Source organism: Argiope bruennichi, chromosome X2 (assembly GCF_947563725.1).
Source record: "Argiope bruennichi chromosome X2, qqArgBrue1.1, whole genome shotgun sequence".
In the NCBI taxonomy this organism is placed as follows: domain Eukaryota; kingdom Metazoa; phylum Arthropoda; class Arachnida; order Araneae; family Araneidae; genus Argiope; species Argiope bruennichi.
In genome coordinates, this window is record NC_079163.1 from 74049005 (window position 1) to 74071056 (window position 22052).

Consider the following 22052-nt stretch of genomic DNA (forward strand, 5'->3'; position numbering starts at 1 on the left):
AAAAAAATTCTTCCAACATAAATAACCGAATTTCTTACAGAAATGTCATACAACTCAAAAATAAGTTGCATCTTTGAATGGTATGACATTTACGCATTTAAATTTTTTTTATAAACTTAATAGCATTAAGAGGAGGATAATAACTATGCTGAATTTGAGCCTGCCATATTCTTTCAAAATATATTATTTTTTAGTATTTTCCCTTTAATTTAATTGTGGTATTTTAATGATGTCGAAATGTGTAATAAAATGATCTTAAATCCTTCAAAAATAACTTTTATTTTCAAGCATTTTATTGTATAAAATATAAACGTTTTAAAATGGTATAAAACATTTTATAAATATATAAACGATATAAACTTACAAAAATATTTATTTAGGTAAATAATTATTGCTTTTAAACATTGAAAGAAGTACTTTTTAAAATATTATAAAAAGATTTGTATATAATATTAAAGATAATGTAATGTAAAATGAGCAACTAAGCAGCACTTGAAAAATTCTAATTTTCAAGTAAAACTTTTAAACCGACATTCATATATCCAAGTATTGAAATGCAATAATCTTACATTAAGTAATTTATAAAAAAAAATCTATCAAAAATAGTGGAGTTATAATGTTTGCACAGGTATATTGCAATAAAGGTAGTTTCTTTTAAGTAAGGAGTATTTTATTCAGGCCAGTCCCTTCTGTTGCATAACCTAAATAAAAGAAAAGAAAATCAATATTTAAAACTGTATAGTTTCACTACGAATTGCAAACATGTTGCCGAAAACTGTCAATAGAACTAAATTATTAGGTGTCCATTGAAAAGGAGATTATCTTAAATACTATTTTACTAAGATACATGAATTACCATTTCTTGATAATTTCAGCTGAAGAATTAATAGTTTTAAATACGTACCTGAAGTATTGTTGAGCCCAACTGAGCTGGGGAATTGGTTACTACTACACCAGCAGACCGTAAAGCATCAATCTTTTCAGCAGCACCTCCCTTACCTCCAGAAATTATTGCACCTGCATGCCCCATTCTTCTTCCTTGTGGAGCAGTTAATCCAGCAATAAAAGAGACAACTGGTTTGGAATTATAACCCTGAAATATAACGAAACATAAATATTTCAATCTACAGAAATTTACTGTCTTGCTTTGCTGTTTTCAAAACGAAATTCAAAAATCTGAATATCATACAGAGTGTACAGAAATTGTATACAAGAATAAAAAATCCTACAAAATAGATTTAAAAAAATATGTGGAAACTTAATTTAAAAATAAGAGATTCACAAAATTAAACATTTTACTCCATGCATGGCAAAGTACAACTTTTCTTTATTTCTTTTCTGAGAAAAATTACACTGCCTATGAAAAAAGCAATGTTGCTATATCATTCGTGAAACTTATGCTTTTGCATGTTAAGAGCAATGAACGTCTTTTACCTACATATTTCCACAGAATTTTTCTTTAAATTGCAAAATATCACATAAGAATTTCTTTACAACTCTTCACTCAGCGATTAATATCAGGATATCCATTAACCAAATAAATCTAAAAAGCTGCTACAAAAAATATTCAATAAATAATAGATTTTTTTATAATTTTCTTAGAAAATTTTTATTTTTAAATGGGAAGTTTACAACATGGGAGATATTCAGAAAATTTTAGTAAATTAGCTGAAAAGACAATATCCCTACACTTCCTTTTCATTATTATGCTGTTTAATTTTTCCTGGATGGAGGGAGTATCTATAAATTTTTACGTACCTTCCCAAATAAGTTTTTTAGAAATAAATAATTTAGGGAATAATTTATGAGCACTGAGTATTTACATAAACATTTGTAATCATATTTAAAATAAATTCCCAAAACAGATTTCATTTAGGAAATTTTAAACTAAGAGTTTACACAGCTTATTCAAGAAAAATATACCTGTCACTCAAACCTATCTATGTAGTTATTTTGAAACATCTTTTAACAGATTTCTATTTTTTATACAGCATAAAGTAAAATATCTTCCCTCACTTAGTTTGATTACGAGTATCACATTCAGAACAAAATACACAAAATAAAAACTTTCTTTGAGTGCAAAATAATCTGATATCTATTTTCATTGAAATCATATGACATTATTCCTATTATTAACTTTTACTTTTCCAAGCAAATTTTTCAGGGGACATGAGGGATAATACTATGGAGGAGGAAGAACTATGTCTTTAACTCCTAATGATACTGTTTTAAGTAAACAGAATTTCAATTATATTCCAGAATGATTGTATAACTCCTTTTCTATTCAACTATTAAGGTAGATAGGAAACAGCACAATTACAATTAGGAAAAACAACCCAGCAGCTTTTAAATATAGAAGAAAATACTTATTAAATTATATCAATCAATCAATCCAGAAAGAATGGTAAGAAACAATAAATAAATTAATAAAAATAATTCAGCTGGGAATAGTAAGGCACTGTTATATTTAGCATAAACAGTTTTGTTTATAATTCTAGGAAATAAACAGTTTAAAATAAAATTTAATCAATTAACCTTGTAATATTTTTGGAAATAAAGTTAAATGGTAACTCTTATAATGGATAAATACAATTTTTTCTAAAAAAATATAAAATAAGCTATAGATTTTGAATTGTTAGTCTTAAAATAATGTGTACAAGGTTTGGAATGTAATAGAAGAATATTTATCAGTAATACAAAAAAGGTAATAAATATGCTAATAATTTTCAAGGTAAAATTAAAACGGTTTTGCATGACAAAAGCAAGTCATTCTGAGTTTCTTTATATTTATTGTCTAGAAATGACTATACCACTCTCGTAGCGATTAACCATTTTCAGTTATTTTAATATTATATATATAAACACACACACACACATACATGCGCGCGCGCGAATAACGAAATAATCAATTCTCATTCAACTCAGAAGTGTTTGTTTGTTTCTTATGGCACTTGCCACTGACAAGCCCGCTGTTACGAAGACAGCGATTTAAGCCTGAGGGGGACGTCTCTTATTTTTTATAGCAGCGCCAACTAGGGCCAAGAGTACGACTTTGCTACTCACGCATCACTCATTCGCTTGCACAACCCCTTTTTACAGGAGGGCACATTCACACATCTCACAGATAGAACAACAGAAGAACAACCATGCCCAAACCGGGACTCGAACCCGGGACGCCCAGATCACGGGGAAGACGCGCTACCCCTATGCCAGGACGCCGGCCAGAAGTGTTTATGAATGTGCATATGGATAGTGCAGAATTATTTCCTTCTATTTAGCATTTTTAAAATTATATATTTGGCAATCATATTTTATTTTCTGTTGGTAGATCCTAATTTTCAATTCTGTTATAATGTTAAGTTTTAATTAGAGTTTGTAAACATTATATAGTTACAGGATTGCAAACTTTCCGCTTTATTACCCTGGATTGTAACAAAGACCAATAAACTGAGTCTGCTGATTCATAGCATTCTCAATTCAGTTGTAAATCATTGTTAACATTTTCTTTCAGCACCATCTTATTTTGTAACTGGTACTGCATTTCTGCTGAAACAGATTTTAGTATTTATAAAATCTAATTTTATCATTCTTGAGATCGATTAATAATCTTTTATGGAATAATTTTATAATATTTTTAATACCTCAAGCATTTTTTTTGTATACATTTATTTATTTTATTGCTAATCAAGTCGTATCTTATTTCTCAGTGTTTATGTTTGGTCGAATTCATTATTTTACGAAGTTTAGCGTTTTTTGTTCCAAATTTGTGTCATGTCTTATTTCTTTTTGTTAACGGATCACTATTTGTTTCAAAGCTAATTTAACAATTAATTTTGCTTTGAGTGTTCATGGGAGATCTCATTGTAAGGAAGCAAAAATTTTGAGTTAACTATATACATCTAAAGCGTACTACAAATATTTTTTTTTATTTCTTTCTTAAGCTCTCTGCCAATGTAAATGAGATTTTCTGTTACAACTTTCGGCGACAACTATTTTTTAGATAATCTTAACAGGATAGCGGCCCATCTAGATGAGCACATCTTCTAGTTAATAAATAGAAGAATAAATAAAATCCGAAATGTAGCAGTTAAAATTTGGCATGGGATTCACATTGTATGAAAGCAGTTTTCGTTTGGACTAGTATAAAAAGTTATACAATAATTACGTCCCGTCATTAAACTTTTGAATTAGAAGCTAAATAAAAGCGGATGTTTAGAAAAATCATAAAAATATAATAAGAATAATTATGTGATACCCGCTGTTTAATTGATGCTCCTTTTTCCCATACATTATACAATTCAAACTACAATATTTTTCTCTAGAAAGTTTCCATTACAAGAAATTAGCCTTCTGATATATCAATTAGAAGTCCTTTATAAACATACCTCTAATGTTGATTTTCTTAAAAGCTAATGATATTAAGCTTATAAAGCATTTAATGTGCATATTATTGATTTGCATATAAAACTATGAATTCGGTAGTCTAGATTAATGTATCTACATCAAAAAGACTAATCAAATTTACCTGTAAAATGAGCATCTTATTTGTTGAACACAATTTGTTGTTAATTTTTTTTATTAGATGAAATGGTTGATACATCACAATATAATGAAAATTGAGTTCTCTAATACAAGGGTTAGGATTATAATAAATACTAAAAATGGTAGAGATATTTCGTAAAATGAAAAAAAAGTACACAATTAGTAAATCGAATTTTTCCTACGCAAGTAGAGGTTACATTATCAAAAATACTTGGTTACTGTTCATCATAATGATTAATACGCTCCTCAAAGCCATTTATAATGCAATTTATACAAGGTTGATTCCTTCACGTATATAACACTATAAAATGGAAATTTATATATCTTGGGTAAAATAAGCATATATTAACATACCTGCAATCAGTTTTATTTTATTTTTAAAAAGGAAGTGGTTGAAAATTTAATTTTTTTTTTTTTATCCATAAAAGCCAACCAGTTGTTTTTTAAAATCTTACTGCAATCAAGTTCTTCGGAAATGTATTTTTACCCTCTGAATAAAAACTTACATGATTATGCTCTTTTAAGTATTGTGCAGCCTTTTCTTCCTCAACACCTCCTATTTCTCCGATTAAAATAATACCTACCAAAAAAATTTTAGAAAAAAGAAAGCGTAAAAAATAAATTTGGATAAAATAAACAGAACACCTGAATTAAAACAAAATTTAAGACAGATAATCTAACAATTCATGCATTATTAAATATTAAGTACAAAATAGGACCAAATAGTATTAAAAAATGAATTTTCAAGACAAGATAAATATAAAATGAAATGTTCAAAAGCAATTTCTTAATACACACAAAAAATAGCAATAGAAAAATTTAATATTTCATGAAATTAGAGCATGACTATTTCATAATATTCATCTAAGTTAGCTTTTCATATATTAAAAAATGACTATTAAATTAACTTAATTTGTTTAATTTCTTATATTTTTAACTATATGAAAGAATACTAGCTTTCACCAACATGCAGTTTGTGATTAGTCTAAAATAAAAACTGGTAAGTTTCCACATGATAAACAGGTCAGATTACACAGGCAAAGAAGTCGAAGTTATAATTCCATGATAAAAAACGCCCAGTTTCGAAAAGTGTATGCTTCACTAAAAATAAACTTTGTCGCTGAGGGTGCAAAACTATCTTAATATTATACAAAGGGGATGATATCTATTTAAGAATGAAAATGTATAAAATAAATAAGCAAACGAAAATGTGAAATAAGTACCTTTAGTCATAGGATCATCTAAAAATACTTCAAGGCAATCAATGAAATTAGTACCACTAAAGGGATCGCCTCCAATACCAATACATAATGACTGACCAAGCCCAGCCTGTGTAGTTTGATGGACAGCTTCATAAGTAAGAGTACCGGATCTTGATACTATCCCAATTTTCCCTTTGTGATGGATATGGCCAGGCATAATGCCAATTTTGCATTCACCAGGCTAAAAATTGTAAATTTTCTTTTTATATATCTTGAATTGCATAATTTATTTTGACACATGCACTCATATTTTTAAAAATAATAAAGACATCTATACTAAAAGCGAAACTTACACAAATACAAAATACCAATTACATAATGTAATTAACTACTTTCACAATAAAACGAACTATTTATTATAACAGAACATGATGTTAAAGTTAATGTCATAGTTTGTAAAATTTTAATTGCAAGTTTTATAAAATAACATTTTGCATGAATTTAACAATCTGTCAATTTACTGAATACTATGCAGTTCCATTTTAATGTTTTTGAAATTATAAGAAGTTACTAACACATTCGGAACTGGTGAATTTAGAATAAAAAATAAGACAGTAGGAAAAAAATTCACAGGAGATTCTAATTTTTAATCCAAAAGATTGATTTGTTTGCTCTTATATTTTTAAAAATTTATTTTCAATTATAACAACAATAACATGCATACAAAAAAAAATGCATTTAGCATTACCACAAAGTGCATGTGTATACATGCCGAAATTAACAGAATGAAAAGTATTGTTGCAAAATATATTTAAAATTTATTAAAATTAATAGGAAAAAATTGCACAAAAATCAAATTGATATAAATGGAATATATATATATATATATATATATATATATATATATATATATATACTTAAAATTTTAAAATGGATGAAAAAATTATTCTGCTACAATATGCACCAAAATTATTGAAAAAAAAAAAAAAAAAAAAAAAAACAGATCTTGCTTAATTTTTATTACAAATAAAAATCAAAATCTTGAAAACCAATTCGTTTACTACAGATCCACTCACTATCTAAGAAGTAATACATGTTAATTGTGGTAGCTCAAAGTCAAAACATCTTGCAATGTAAAGCTTTTTGCATGATTTTATGCATTCATATCATTTATCTGTCATATGCCCCAATCGCATCAAAAAATTCTGTATAAATTCCACGATCCAAGCTAAGATTTTTTTTATTAATATGCCATACGAATATTATTTAAATACATGTTATTTCTAAAAATATCTAAAAACTAGGATTTATAGAATTACCATGCTTTTTAGAAATTACAAGTATGTAATGACTAAATTACGAATATGTATTTTAGTCATCAAATTAGAAAAAAATACCAACATATATCGCTGAATAATTTTAACTACCAATTTGAACATTTAAGCACGCTACTAATTGATAAATTTGAAGGAAAAAGAGTACAGTGAATTATCTTTAATATGGGACTCTCCATTCACCAAATAATTACCAGGCAATTTTGTACAGAATATTTTTTTAAAAAAGTAATCGCAGATGATCTCAGTGAGGACACAGGGGTGTTTGTGGGACCCCAAAAAATCCCCTGAAACTTTTACGGACTTACTATCGACATTTTGGAGTTTCGAGAAGGGGGGGGGGAGAAATGAAAAATTACGATTATGAAGTATTGAATGACCTATTAATTATAAAAGTTCAATGAATTACTTTTTTTGCAAAATTAATAACCATTAATTTTGCAAAATTAAGACCTTTGAACCCAGGTGACGTGATCGCACATCTGGTCGAACGAAGTCTCTCCCTTTTTTTTCTGCCGCGCCTACTTGCCGAAAAGAATCCAGAAGAGAATGTCCGAGAACCGAGGGAATGAGTCATAACTCGCAATAAGGAAAGAACAAAAAAGAAGTTTTTTCGCCCTTTTCACGCATTATCACTGCCTTTGGAGAAAGAAAGGAAAAGTTTTCACCACACACACTGACCTTGCGTTTTCTGCTTTCAAAGCAAACAAAATTACCCAGATCAAAATAAATAATTCATTATTATTCCTACTTCCTTTTGAACGACGATCCCCGGAATTTCCGGGTATCGAAGTTCAAAATCCCCGGAATTCCGGGGTTTCCCCGGAGCACAAACACCCCTGGGACACAACTGAAACAAAATTTTAGGATCAAGGAAAAATTACAAATGTTGACTTTTTCAATGGACAAATTTCTTAACATTGTACACAATTACAATCTAACCTATAGTAAAATTTAAAAGTTAAAAACCCATAAGGGTGTTTTTTTTTTCATTTTGTGAAAAAAAAAAAAAAAACTATCAGTGCAGATAATAAATAACAAAAATTAGAAAATTAAATATAGCCCACATGACTGATAGTTTCTTGTTAACAACGTGATTTTTTTGATGTTGCAATTAAAGAACTTTAGATGCACCCTACATTCCAATTCTCAGCCTTTCTGAAAGCAAGTAAAACACGCACGCACGCACGCGCACACACACACACACACACACACACACACACACACACACACACACACACACACACACACACACACACACACACACACACACACACACACACACACACACTTATACAAAGGCTATCCTAGATCAAAACATGATAGTATGTTGAAACATCTACATGCTGGGTATGTTAAAAGTTGAATTCCTGAAAACCTTTCTAAGGTTTATTGGATCACTCTAAAATGTGAGATCTAACAATGTATTGCTAGAGAAAACTCTCCATTGAGTAACCAAAGCAAATTTTTTTTTTTTCTTTTTGAAAGTGGTGTGCCAACTCTTCAGCAGTTCAAATTTAAATAAAGAGGAAACATTTGATCATTGCGTTGGAACTCAAAGTTGCTGCTCAACTCAAAGTCAAAATCTGCTCAAAATTCCACTAAACACCGACTATAAATAATTTTTAAAACATTCTTCATTACACAGCTGGTTCCATAATTAGAACTAACATACATTAAGTGTTTTCAATTATCTAGATTTCTTAGACATACCCACTTCTCACTGCTTGTCAAAAACACCACAAAAGATTAGGCGGGTTTTTCCACAAGAGATCTGCGATTTTCATTCAACAGTTTACTTTGATGGGGTAAGTTCAAGAGGAGCCTTTGTAGATTCCCTACTTGTTTTTATCAAATTATGTTGGATTAAAAGGAAACTAGGAACTTGGAGTGGTTAAGCTGTTTTGCAATCTTTTAGATGCTAGTGGTTGAATTCTCTATATTCTTTTTTAAATCTTAAACTTTGCTGGATACTACTTCCGGCTACAATTTCAAATGTTTGATATTCTTTCTTGAGCTGCTTGAACATGTTTGAGCTATACATTCACTAATCTTGTCAGGATCTTCAACTATGCAAATTTGGCAAGTAGCTTCAGTGATTTTAAGACCAAATTTGATACTATCTCAATGTATCAAAACCCATCATCCGATCTTGCAAAGAAAAATTGGATGAGCAATCATTATAGAAAAATATATCATCTGTTGACAATCATAGTTGCAAAATGCTGAAGAATCTATTATAGAGAACAGGCTAGCAAACAGAAAATAAATATTTTACAACATGAAAAAGTTGCAAAATGATACCTTAACTACTTGCATTAAAGTGCAACATTTGTAATGGGGGAAAAAAAACTGATTTTAGAGGCTTTTTTCCCTCCAGAAAATGAATTACTGATTTAGGCCATGATGAATTTCCACAGTCAGATATAATTTATATAGTGATTTGAATCCAAGAACTGTGATGATCAAGTGCCAGATAAAAGCCTTGGAACATAAGCACCCATAGCACAAAAATACAAATGATACATCCTAATAATATGAACAGATATCCTATTCTTCATGGTGAAAGGAGGAACCCTTTTAGCAAGATTTAAAAATCTGACACAAATAGTTTATTTATCAAAAAGCCATGACCCTTACTTTGATAACACCAGGGCAATTGGGACCTACAAGACGAGACTTATTCTGTGACATCAGTTTATGCCTTACAATTACCATATCTTTCAAAGGAATGCCTTCTGTGATACATACAATCAAAGGAATCTCTACTGCCATAGCTTCAGTAATTGCTGCTGCTGCAGCAGGAGCAGGAACATAAATCATTGTAGCAGTTGCACCAGTCTTTTCAACAGCCTACAGAGACAGCAGAGAAAAGTATGTTTTTTTAAATTCAGTAATTTATAAATTCAATAAAGATTTATAATTCAGAGTTTTAAATTTGTTAGTAAGTTTCAAATGTTATATAAGAATTAATAGCTAAGCAGAATTAAAAAAAACAAACTTGTATTAACATAAGCAATTTGATAAGAAAATACAGAAAAATATTGCACAGCATTAAATATAATAGTTCTTTTGCTCAAATCTATCAAAACATTTTATTTTCATCTAGAACACAGAAACTGATTCTTTTAACAGTAAGTCAAAAATCTTTTTAGAAAAAATAAATAAATAAAGACAAATCTTAAGGACGGACGAGGTTTTAAAGGATTGCATTAGCATAGTGATGGATTTACATTTGTATTAAACAAAGTGAACATCTATACTTAAAGTTAGTGAGTCTAATGCATTTTACTTATCTCTAAATAGCAACAGGTTCACCGAAAATATTGGTTAATTTTAGATAAATTGTTTAGATAGATTTATGCCCATGATTCTGCCAATCTGATATACATTAAAACAGCATTATTTGAATTGTCTTAAGCAAGTTCAATTTATTATATCAAGAACCTTTCTAATGAACAATCACATAACATCAAAGGAATATTAAAAACAAAAATGTCCAGTGCATATATCTTCTAAATTTCATGGTAATGTAACTTCACTTTTATTTGGCTTATAAACTTCACATATATTAAACAGAAACCTTCTACTATATCTTTCAACAATGGAAGAAAACCAAACGATTAAATATTTGACAAAACAATGAAAACGGTTCGAATTTCAGTCTGGTTTGATTCTCAACAATGCAATCTATTGTTGAAAATTAAGAAATTTCATTGCCAAAATTGAGGAATACTTTGCATGCTTGTTTAATTGCATTGTTAAAAAACAATTTCTTACATTTTGAAATTGTATAAAATTTATTTTTGTGCAATAATATTTTCGGAAGTTATCGCGGTAAAATGTCCAAATTCAGATGAATTTATATTTAAAATTCTAATTAAAATTTCAAAAAACTAACCCCACGTTGCATATTCCAACCTCCTAGGTATGTATGTGCCAAATCTGGTAGCTGTAGGTCAAACGATCTGGCCTGCAGCGAGGCAAAATAAACAAATTCATCTTTTTTATTAGAAGAGATTCTGTGGAGTCAGTTTAATACCTTGAAGTCAGTTTTATAACAACTTAAAATAATAACGGATTTTTTAAAACCAAATGCATGTTTTTGTAATTTTTGAGAAGTATAACAGCTATATTCTCATCCATTACAATAGTAGAAATCCCAGTCCGACAACACTTTTTCAGTTGATCACAAGAAGTTATATATAGCATCTTTTTCTATTCTTGATTTTTTAAATCTGTGCCAGACACAAATCAACAAAATTATGAAAACAAGTAAAAAAAAAAAAAAAAAAAAATCTTATTTTGTAAATTAAATTTTACACAAATAGCTATATGAAACCAGTTGGTTCCTCTACGACATTAGTGCACAATAAATAGTAAATTGACCAAATTTAAAATTTGCAAGTTGTTTAATACACAGTTATGTCTCTGTTTAATGGTATCTTTCAATTTATAAACTATTATAAGGAAAATTCTCTAAATAGAAATTTATAAATTATAAAAATAAAAACCTATCTACTTTACTGATTTTAAGACTCCTAAATTGTACAAATAGTTTGCAATCCAGCTTTGTACAGATTTATCATAAAAAAGAATTCACACTTTTGTAAAGATTGAAACACATAATTTAACATTTTCTTGAAACTGTAATCCTTTTATTCTGTATCAAATGTTATTAGCATTTCTTACTGTGAAGACTTTTTACTAACCTCTTCATTACCTTCATCACTGACCATACTATTCTCATTACATTTTATACCACTTCGCAACATGTATGCTTCGTAAGAAATTCAGCAATCATAATGTCTTCACCAAAGTAAAAAACAGCTCTATATCTATGTTCAACAGTTCCCACGTGTTTCAGATGCTGCCATTGTACATGGCAGCTGATTCAGATTTTGCTGAGGACTTCAACACATGAAAAATCCCTAAAACGTTCAACTGGAAAACTTTGTTTGATAAAAATTTTGCAATAGGGAAAGTAAATGTGTAAATATTGTTGAAATTGAAGGTTCAAAAGAAAATTTCATCACCTTTGCTAAACTAAATTTCATAGAATCGAGACTTTAGAAGTAATTATAATTTTAATGTTTATTACTACTAATGCTATCCAACCAAAATGCAAAAATAATTGGGTAGTATGATTCATTTATAAATGAAAAAGATGAATCAGAAGATTCAAATGAAGAATAATCATAAATCAGCTAAAGTTCTGGAAAATTTCAATGTTAAATGTATTTAAAAAAATTACATATAAAAATTGCACACACATAAACAACAGAATATGACATATAATATAACAATGAAATGATAAAACAAATACACACTGTGGCTCTCAAAAGTGTTAGTATACTTATGAATATTAATGAAATCTGCTTTATCCATAACTAAAATTAATTTTTCAGAATGAACATTTTTTTTTTAATATAACAGATTAACAAAACTTCATTAAATATTTCAAGAATATGCCAAAACTCTTTTTGGAAAAACAATAATTAAAAAGAAATAAATAACTCATAAAAGTCTTTGGATACTCAGAAATCTACACATATTAATGAAACTGCGATACTTCCATCAATTAGTACTTAGGATATCATCCTGCAGCTTCCACAACAGCCTTTCAATCTTTGGGCATAGAGTTCACTGGTTTTTTATTTTTTTTATTTCTGCATTAATGTTCCTCCATTCTTCTGAATTTAGTTCAATCTTACTACTAATATAGTCTTGATATTCTAACTTTTCGAATCTCTCTAAATATGCTCTATTGAGTTTAAATCTGGTGACTGAGGTGATGTATTTAGATTTTGAGGACAATTATAGCTACAAATGAGGCGAATGTTGACAGAAGGGTGCTCAAGATCATTATCCTAATTTTTTCAAAAAAAGTTTTTCCAACGGTCAACTTTTAGGTTAATAATTCTAAAAAGACTTAAAATATTTAAATCAAGAGCATGATTGATTATTTTACTTATAAATACTAAATTATCTAGTCTTGATGCTGACATGAATCCTCCCCCTCCCCACAAGAACACTATCATACTTTCCAACTAAGCTCTTTGGATTAAATCGTCTTTTTTCTCCCATAAAATAATGTACCCATCACAATCAAAAATGTTAAATTCGTCTACATCTACAAATATGACAGAATCCCAATAAGTTTTGGGCTTATTTATCATTTATTTTGCGAAGCTTTCTGTTTTCCACTCTAATAAATTTTTTTACTTTCGATTGAATGCACATGTAACCCAGGTGCCAGAGAACTCATTGTGCAGTTTTAGATGAAACTGAAGTATAAAACCTTTCGGAAAATTCTGTAAAAATCTTCAGAGTCCTTAACGGTTGATTTTTCACGTTTCTTTAAATTATAAATACTTTATTATGTTGAGTAAACTTTGCTGGGCGATATTTTTTTTTACCCTGCTTTCGATTCGATTTTCGTCTTTAAAGCATTTTACTGCATTGTGTAATAGGATAAATTTACCATTTTAACAATAAGTCAAATTATTTCGTAAAACTCATGATAAGAAATAAATATCTTTTAAATGCTGCTTTTTATTTCTTTACGGTTATGAAACATTTTAAGTCTTTCGGTGGCTGAATTAGGATGTACTCATGAGAGAGTATTAGACTGAGTGTTGTACTATAGTACTAAACACAATAGTACTACAAACTATTGTGGTTTTATTCACCAGTTTGTTGTGAAAAAAAATTATGATATTGAGCCACTTTAAAATAATAAGAGAAGTAAGCTAGCAAAAATTAAAGCTAAGAAATTTTTAAAATGCTACAAAATGAAAATAGATTATAGACAATTTTTGTTATGAATCTCTTCTAAACGTTTGCAATGTATGGCCACTTTTGTGACCCGTTATATATCTCTGCCTTCTTGCATTTTCATTTTTATTAAGCAAACAAAGCAATTTTTTTTTCAGAATTAAAGATATTATAAAAATACACTGGTCATCAAACCTGAATTCAATATTAAGCTACAGTTTTTTTTTTTATCCTTTAAATTTTAAAAGTGTATGAACACTTTTCAGAGGCACTAAATGTTAATCACAATTATAAAAATGCCAGAAATTGTTACAAACAGAAACAGCAAAAGGAATTTCAAAATATTTCTTAAAAAATTACCTCCTTTACAGTATCAAAAACTGGTAAACCCAAATGGGTGGTGCCTCCTTTACCAGGAGATACTCCACCAACTATTTTACTGCCATATTCTATTGCTTGTTTGCTATGGAATGTGCCCTAAAAATGGAGGGGAAAAAAATTAAACACATATATTAATCCAGTAGATATTTCTACAGAACAGCTACATTAGAAAAAAAATTCATTGCCTTACAAAAAACACTTCATGACCTGTTTCATTTTAGATTACTTTGGTTTTCCCTAATAAAATTTCAAATTCAATTAAAATTAAAAGGAATGCTTAACCAAACATTTACAAAAAAAAAAAAAAAAAAAAAAAGGAAGGAAAGGAAGTATAGGTAAACAGATATTTAAATTATTACAAACTATCAAGGAAAAACTGTTTCATAATACTTCATTGTATCAAAATTTCATAGTTAAATAATTTAATAGCAGTTGAAGATGGTATAAATGCAATATAACAATTTTATGACAGCTAGTAAATAAAATAAGTATAAAAAATAATCAAGATGCAAATATCCCGTTAACAATATTCAAATTCTAATCAAAAGTAGGAGTTAAAGAAGTACCTAGTTAAAGTGTGTGCTAAAGATCCTTTCCCTCCCCGCCCATTGGTAACACAGACCTAATTTTAAAAAAAGAAAACCAAACGCACCGGTAAACGTTAATGAATTTTAACCAAAGAATAGAATTATAACATTCAGATTTAAAATTGTTAATACTATGGTGAAGCCAATCTTTCTTTGCGCGTGCTTACCTCTGAGCATGCGCTAGCAATTTAGCCGCCAGACAAAAACAGAAGTATTACGGATTTTTCTTTTTATGCCGGTACCATTGAACTATGTAAATGAGAGCCGCGAATAAAAGTGTGGATTAAAATATGGATTAATCTTTTTTGCTTTTAAAATAAATCGACAACTTATTACTTTTAAAATAAATCGATTCATTCAGACTTAAAACTTAATGAATCCTTTTGCTAAATATTCAACAAATATTTAGCAAACAATCTTCTGATAACCGTTATTATATTTCCATAACGGTGAACTTGACGATAATTTTGTAAATAAAAATCTTCGCATCTTCCGTTTTCATTTTCCCCAAGATAGCTGAAGTAAGCGCAGTGAGAACTCATTCCTACAATTTCAGTGAACCATATTCGTGGTTTTCTATGTGCGAAAAAACTGTTGAGGTTGGAATACAGACACCAGTGACAGATAGCGTAAAGAAATTCAACTATATTGTGTCGAATTTGACACCGAAAGCCCGCTATTGTAATACGAGATATCATCATAGATCCCGATGCAGGATATCCACATGTTGCAATTAAAACGCATCTTATTCAAACATCCAGCGAGTCTTCGCAGTAAGAAATTCAAAAATTGCTATGCGGTGATGAATTAATAATTTTGAAGGTTTTCTATCCCCCTAAGGACTATGAATCGTCAAACCGCTTCACATAACGTTCCGAAGGAATTTATGCTTGCACATTTCCTGCAACAAAAGCCAACTTCTGTTCAAACTATTTTGATATTTATTACACCAATCACTGAAAAAAGCCGTGGATATCGCTGATCGAAACCTTCGAAGAGAACTCTTCGGATGTATCCCTGTCAACTAAAGCAATATCTTCATCTCGTGATTCTTCAGAAAATTGAAATATTTAACAGGCAAATCGGCGATCTTAGAATGAGACGCAAAAACTGCTCATCTTCCCGTCTTAGGGAGTTAAATGTATGTTGGTACCATAGGGAATTCTAGGAGACAGCAAGGAAATGCATAGCCAAATGTAATTTTTCAAAAAACTCGTAAAGTGGGGAACACAAACGACCTCATGTTTTGCGCCACGACCAACGGTTTCGCTGCCTCATGTTTCGCGTCGCTTATTTATCAAGGACAGACAGTCGAATATCTTTTTTCTCGCCAATACAGGATCTGCTGTTAGTGTACTTCCTACATCATTTGCCGAGAGAAAGCGAGAGAATATACAGTAACTATCAGCCGCGAACACATCTCCCATAAATGTATAAGGTGCATTCAAAAAGAAACGAGCCGGAGTCTGGAATATGCAAACCGGTAGCAGAATAGTAATATCGTAGAGTGCGTAACAAAACATGGCTGCAACAAGACAGCAGTAGTCGACAGCTCGCCGCTAGAGAATCCTGGGTGCATGCCACGTGACTACAAACTAGCAGAAGCACGCTTAAATCGTCCGATTCGCGTTGTAAGCAGTGAAATGTAGGCATAAAAAGAAGAGTAAAAAGGAGAAGAGTACGGATGGAGTTGGGGGAACGGACATTCATCGAAGAATATCACAAGTGTGCAGTGAACACTGCATGTCTCTTGCAAGTGTCAAGGCGTATCCCAAGCGCTTCAGGGAAGAACGGTTGTCTTTAACCGATGATGCACGGTATGGAACACCAAACCGCATTACCGATGACATCGTCCAGCTGGTTGATGGACTCGTTATGCAGGATCGCCGAGTTATGGTAAAAGCCGTAGCTGCTGAGGTCGGATTGAACGTTGAAAGTGTTCACACCATCATGATGTAAAGTCTGAACTGGCGCAATATGTGATTCACAGTCCTCAACAACAACAGGAAGCATGTTAAATGTCCCACTGTCTTGATTATCTGCAGTGCTATGAAAGGGAAGGAAATAAATTACCAGAATCCAGGGTCGTCACCACGCACGCACACGTGCAGGAAAAGTTATGCTGACGTTCTTCTTTGACCAAGACGACCCCCTTCTGATAAGACTTTCTGTAGCACGGGGCAACAGTGAATGCCCAGCGTTACTCGCACACCTTGACCACCCTTCGCCAAGCGATCAAATCGAAACGACCAGGCCAGCTTACCTGCGGTCATTCTGCTCTACGACAATGCAAGGCCTCATATGGCCAATAAAATCAGGGGAACTCATGCAATAATTAAAAAGGTAGGTCCTTGGTCACCTTCCATACAGTCCAGACCCCTTTCTCTGCAATTGCGTCATTTTTGGTTTCTTGAAAACGGCTCTGAGGAGCCTCAGACGCGTAAAGCAGTGTGTTCGGAAATGGTTCACAACACACCCCGGGAATTTTACCAGGCATCTATTCACCGCCTTGTGTCGCAGTGGGTCAAATGCCTCAACAGCCAGTGATAATACCTCTAACATGCAGGTAATGATTTCTATTCCTATGCCTCCGGTTTATTTGCTTTTGAATGCTTCTTATATAAGGTAAGAGACTTTCGACAACAGATTTGAATTTGAGAAGGATATTTCGAAGGTCTTTTCTAATTGCATCTGTTTCGATGTCTATCATAGGAGGCAATTATTTTTAAAATAAAATTTTAACAGTTCTCTTGATCTATATAAAAGAAAATTAACAGATCATGCGACCAAACTAAATACTCGTCTCGCGTCTGTCTCATCTGAAGTTCATTCTATTAAACTTAGCTCAGGCGAGAGTATTTTTCATAATGTTTTAAGCGTTTCTTGAAATTGTTAAACCCCCTTCCTTTTCTGAAGAAATCAAATATAATGTAAAACATTACATCGAAACTTCTGGTCCAATTGTTTTTGTCAAGCCTAAACGATTAACACCTGATCAGTTAAAACCATCAAAGCAGAATATCAGCATATGCTTGATTTGGGCCATATTAGACCTTCTTAAAGCAACTATGCATCTCATTTACATATCTTATAACTGAAAAAGAGCAATTCTTGCATAAATTTATTTCGTGTATTTCTTAAACGATTTGGATAAAATTAAACGCGATTTTACATACACACACTTTTTATAACTATTAGAGCCTTTTTCTGCTCTCATGCTGACAATGTCAGTGCCGTAGGATGATAACCTACTGGTATCTCAAAATTTTGCGAGATGACACTATATGACATTATCCGAATACGAATACGTTCGGCTCACATACAATAGCAACAATGTAGTTATTGTGTTAACCAATTCGAATAACATGTTAAATTAAGTGCATTCACGATGTTTTTTATTTAAATGACCAGTTCATATACTATAGGTAAGACAAAAATATTCATAGGTAATAAATATGTAATTTTTATCTAAATATTTTTTCCGGGGAAAAAAAAAAAAAAACCCACGATAAAAAAACTTCCGCACGAAGCTCGGTTTCTCTGGTACTAGTACCTACGAGAGAGTAATGATTGGAGACCGGCTGGGGTATTACCGTGCCTTGCCTACCCAAACCAAAAAGGATAAGTATTTCAGAGCTACATGGCAAAACCATTTTTTTAGACATTGATTTGGTTAAAGCTTATCGAATACCTATCCAATAAGACGATATTCATAGAAATGCCATAATCACTTAATTTGGACTGTATGAAAGTACTAGAATGCAGTTCGGTCTTTGCAATGTCGCTTCTAGTTTTCAACATTTTATTGATGAAGTTCTGAGATGTTCAAATTTTGTGCATGCTTTCATCGACGATATTTTGGTCGTGTTAGCCCCTGAGGATGACGCAACCAAGTACGTACAACGTTTGCGATTACTTTTTGAGCGTTTGGATCAGTGCGGATTGTCTATAAATCCTAACTATACGTAAAGAGTACTCACATTAGTATTTTTAGGATTTCTAGTAAGAATGTTAGAATAAAACCTTTACCAGATAGAGTAGATGCTAATTTAAAATTTCCGACCACTCAATACCACACAATTACGTCGCCTTCTTGACATGTTAAACTATTCTGATAATTTTATTTTAAATCAATGTAGTTTAAGAAAAATTAGAAACTTGACAGTACTTCAAAAATAAGGGTGCGCAATGCTGAATTCCGATATAAAATTAGTTTACTCAAAAATTCGAAATATGAATATTTAATATAGCCAATTTAATGAAACCAGAAATGCTTAAAATGTTCCACTTTCTTAAAAAAATGCACTGCAATCAAAAAGTGGATTTTTTTGTAGTCAGTCAACAAGAATCTGTAAGGTTATATTTACTAATAATTTTTAAACTTTTTATAATGATACTCTATATCTACATTAAAAAAAAGAAACTAATACAAAAATATACTCTGCTTGGCTCCAAATTTCAATTTAATAAAGGCGGAAAATTAAAAAAAAAAAAAATGCTTATTAGCCTTTCTCTATAACTCAAAATCTGTTTCATGTAAATTAGATGAAAAGTGACCATTTAAATGCATTTCTTCCCCCACAGACTTTTACAAACTGATCCTTGAAAAATTCATGGTGGAGCTCCACAAAATTTCAATGTTTAAATTATGTAAAAACTAGAAAAATCAAAAATAAGTCAGCCAATGAGTGGATAAAAATTACTTGCCACTTTAAAAACTGCCAATAGCTATACAAAATACAACTGAAAACAATTTCCACCCAAATGAAAAATAAAGCAACATATTACCAACTTATTTAATAACCAGAATTAATAATTTTATACAGTTAAATTCACAACTAATTTTATACTATACACGCAAAGAGTTTCTAGGAGGAGAAAAATTATTTGGCTAGGTTGAATGAATAGATTGAATAAAACATACAATAACTGAATGAAATTATAAATTACGATATTTAAGGATACCTGTTTTCCTGTGAATCCTTGACAAATGACTTTGGTATCTTTAGTAATATTGAAGTTTTTCCTTGTATGAGAGTAACAGTTTCGAATTACTGAACGACTTACTGAAAACAAAAATAAATTATGGAATTTCACAAAAATGACTTTAAAATCAAATGTTTTGATTAAGTTACAGGAAAAGCAATTATTAAAATATTAACAACAATTAAAAAATGGTTCTTTTTCGGACATTTTTTATATACAATGTCTTAAAGCTGAATACTCATAAAATTCATGAATACATTTGAGTTTTATATACAAAGTTTTAGAAAATATTACACCCGATTCCAATTCATTCAAAAGTGTTAAAGATTTAAACCGAAATAAATAAATAAAATTTTTAAAAAAAAATCAAAATAGTGAAGTTTACACATGTATTGCATATAAAACCTCATTAAGTTAAAATATTTAAAGTACATGAAGTTTTAAAATCTAATTCTTAATGCAAAAGCAATAAAATGCAATATATATATATATATATATACAAAATGAGAATAAAATATTTAAATAAAAAAATGAGAAGGAGAAAAGCTGTTATCAATATTGCTACTTTAAAATATTATAATTATTAGAAAAATTATAATGCTTAACAAAGCTTTAAAAAATCATACACTGCTATTAAAACAAGAATAAATAGTAAAATATACTAAGTAGCTTTTCCAAATTTTAAAATGGAAAAGAACCATTGTATTCAATAATATTGTACTAGGTATGCTTGGGATTATCTATTTTATTACTTCAGTTACATTATTTTCAAATTCTCTTCAGGAATTTTACTAAACAAAACTCATTTAAAAAATGGGTTTTCTGAGAGAAGGGTGAATCAGGATATGGTAGCTAAATATACTTAGCATCCTGCCCCATTTCAGAAAAAATACCATCCTGAAAGACTTAGTGCCTATTAAAAAAAAGCCATTATGATGCAAAACAATTCTTATGCTTTAAATTCAAGGCCTGGATATATTTATGATACCAATAGATCAAATTAAGACAGTAAAATATTTATTGAATTAATAGTCTAACAGATAGCAAATCACAGACCTGAAGATTTCAAATCAATTAATTACAATTTATTTTTTAAAAAAAATATATATTCTTATATTAGGTTATATAGTATTGGTCATTATATATAAAAATCCACAGGATTTTGAAAAATTATGACAAATACAGTATGGGACTCTCAATAAATGAAATATTAAGTACATAAATAAATTTTTTAGTTTTTAAATAAAGGCAGGATTATTTCAATATTTACTCTTACCTGATTAGCAACAGCTAACACATTAATACAAATATAAAAGAAAAACATAATTTAATTTTGTTTCTTTTAATTTCAAAAATTATTCTAGATTTCACAATCTTGTAACAGTTTCAGATTTATAAGCAAGGTAGCTTAACATGAGGCCTCCCATTAGTTCCTGAGTATATAACTAGTTGATTCATTAAAAAACACTCTGTTGACGACAGGCAATAATTACAGTTTCAGAAGAAAAGTGAGAGTTACTTAAATAACAATATAATTGGACATTGACTAATTTTATACTGTATTTTACTATCTATGTAATGGCATAAATAATAATATAAAAAAACACATTCTCTACCAGCTTTCTTAATCTTTCTATTCTGCCTACAAAACATCAAACACATTAGCATAGTATTTTAGTAAAATAAATTTTTTTTCCAGTTGTTTGTAACTAGAAGAGAGAGAGAGAGAAAGAGGTTTAAACAATTTTATATACCACGAAATTTTATAGTTTAAAATGTTGTAAAATTAGACTGCAGAATTAAATGAAAATAGTATTTTATAGAACATATCCGTAAAAAATTAGCAGCTCTTATGAAAAATATAGTTTAAAATGCTTATAAGTTATCTAGTTGCCGCACACACGTATCAGTATGATTTCAGAGACATGGCATATTAAATGTGCACAAATTTATTTACGAGGAACAGATTCAAACTAAGTTTTGAATATCAAATGATGCTATTTCTTTCAGAATACAGAATTACTTACATAAAAATTTCATAAACGAAGTTGTGGAACAAGTAACCATTGTAATTTTTGAGGAAATAAATATACAATTTTTTTTAATACAAAACACATTCAGTATCCAAGCTTAACTATAGTGAGACGCACACACGCTTCATCAAATTTACAAACTTTGTTAGTCGTTAGTAAATAATATTTATCAATGTGTAATGATGTTGCCATCTTGTCTCAAAATATGGA

The 22052-nt window shown here is 30.0% G+C and overlaps 1 protein-coding gene across 1 annotated transcript; it reads right to left on the reverse strand.

Moving 5' to 3' along the window:
• Positions 1-391: 391 nt before the first annotated feature.
• LOC129960546 (succinate--CoA ligase [ADP/GDP-forming] subunit alpha, mitochondrial-like) lies at positions 392-22010 on the reverse strand. The gene is made up of 8 exons (XM_056074035.1): positions 21837-22010; positions 19789-19889; positions 14216-14332; positions 9719-9931; positions 5766-5985; positions 5049-5122; positions 905-1093; positions 392-701 (listed from the first exon to the last, which is right to left on the reverse strand). The coding sequence occupies exons 1-8, from the start codon at positions 21874-21876 to the stop codon at positions 675-677; spliced, it is 981 nt and encodes a 326-aa protein (XP_055930010.1). The 5' UTR covers positions 21877-22010; the 3' UTR covers positions 392-674.
• Positions 22011-22052: the final 42 nt, after the last annotated feature.

What these genes read in the sequence shown, in the direction of transcription:
- LOC129960546 (XM_056074035.1), bottom strand. Translation starts at nt 21,876, where the DNA reads ATGGTTACTTGTTCCACAACTTCGTTTATGAAATTTTTAT. An exon ending in AGATGATCCTATGACTAAAG is followed by an intron (nt 5,123 to 5,765) that starts GTACTTATTTCA and finishes TTTTTTTGGTAG; the next exon opens with GTATTATTTTAATCGGAGAA. An exon ending in ACTTAAAAGAGCATAATCAT is followed by an intron (nt 1,094 to 5,048) that starts GTAAGTTTTTAT and finishes GTTATATTTCAG; the next exon opens with GGTTATAATTCCAAACCAGT.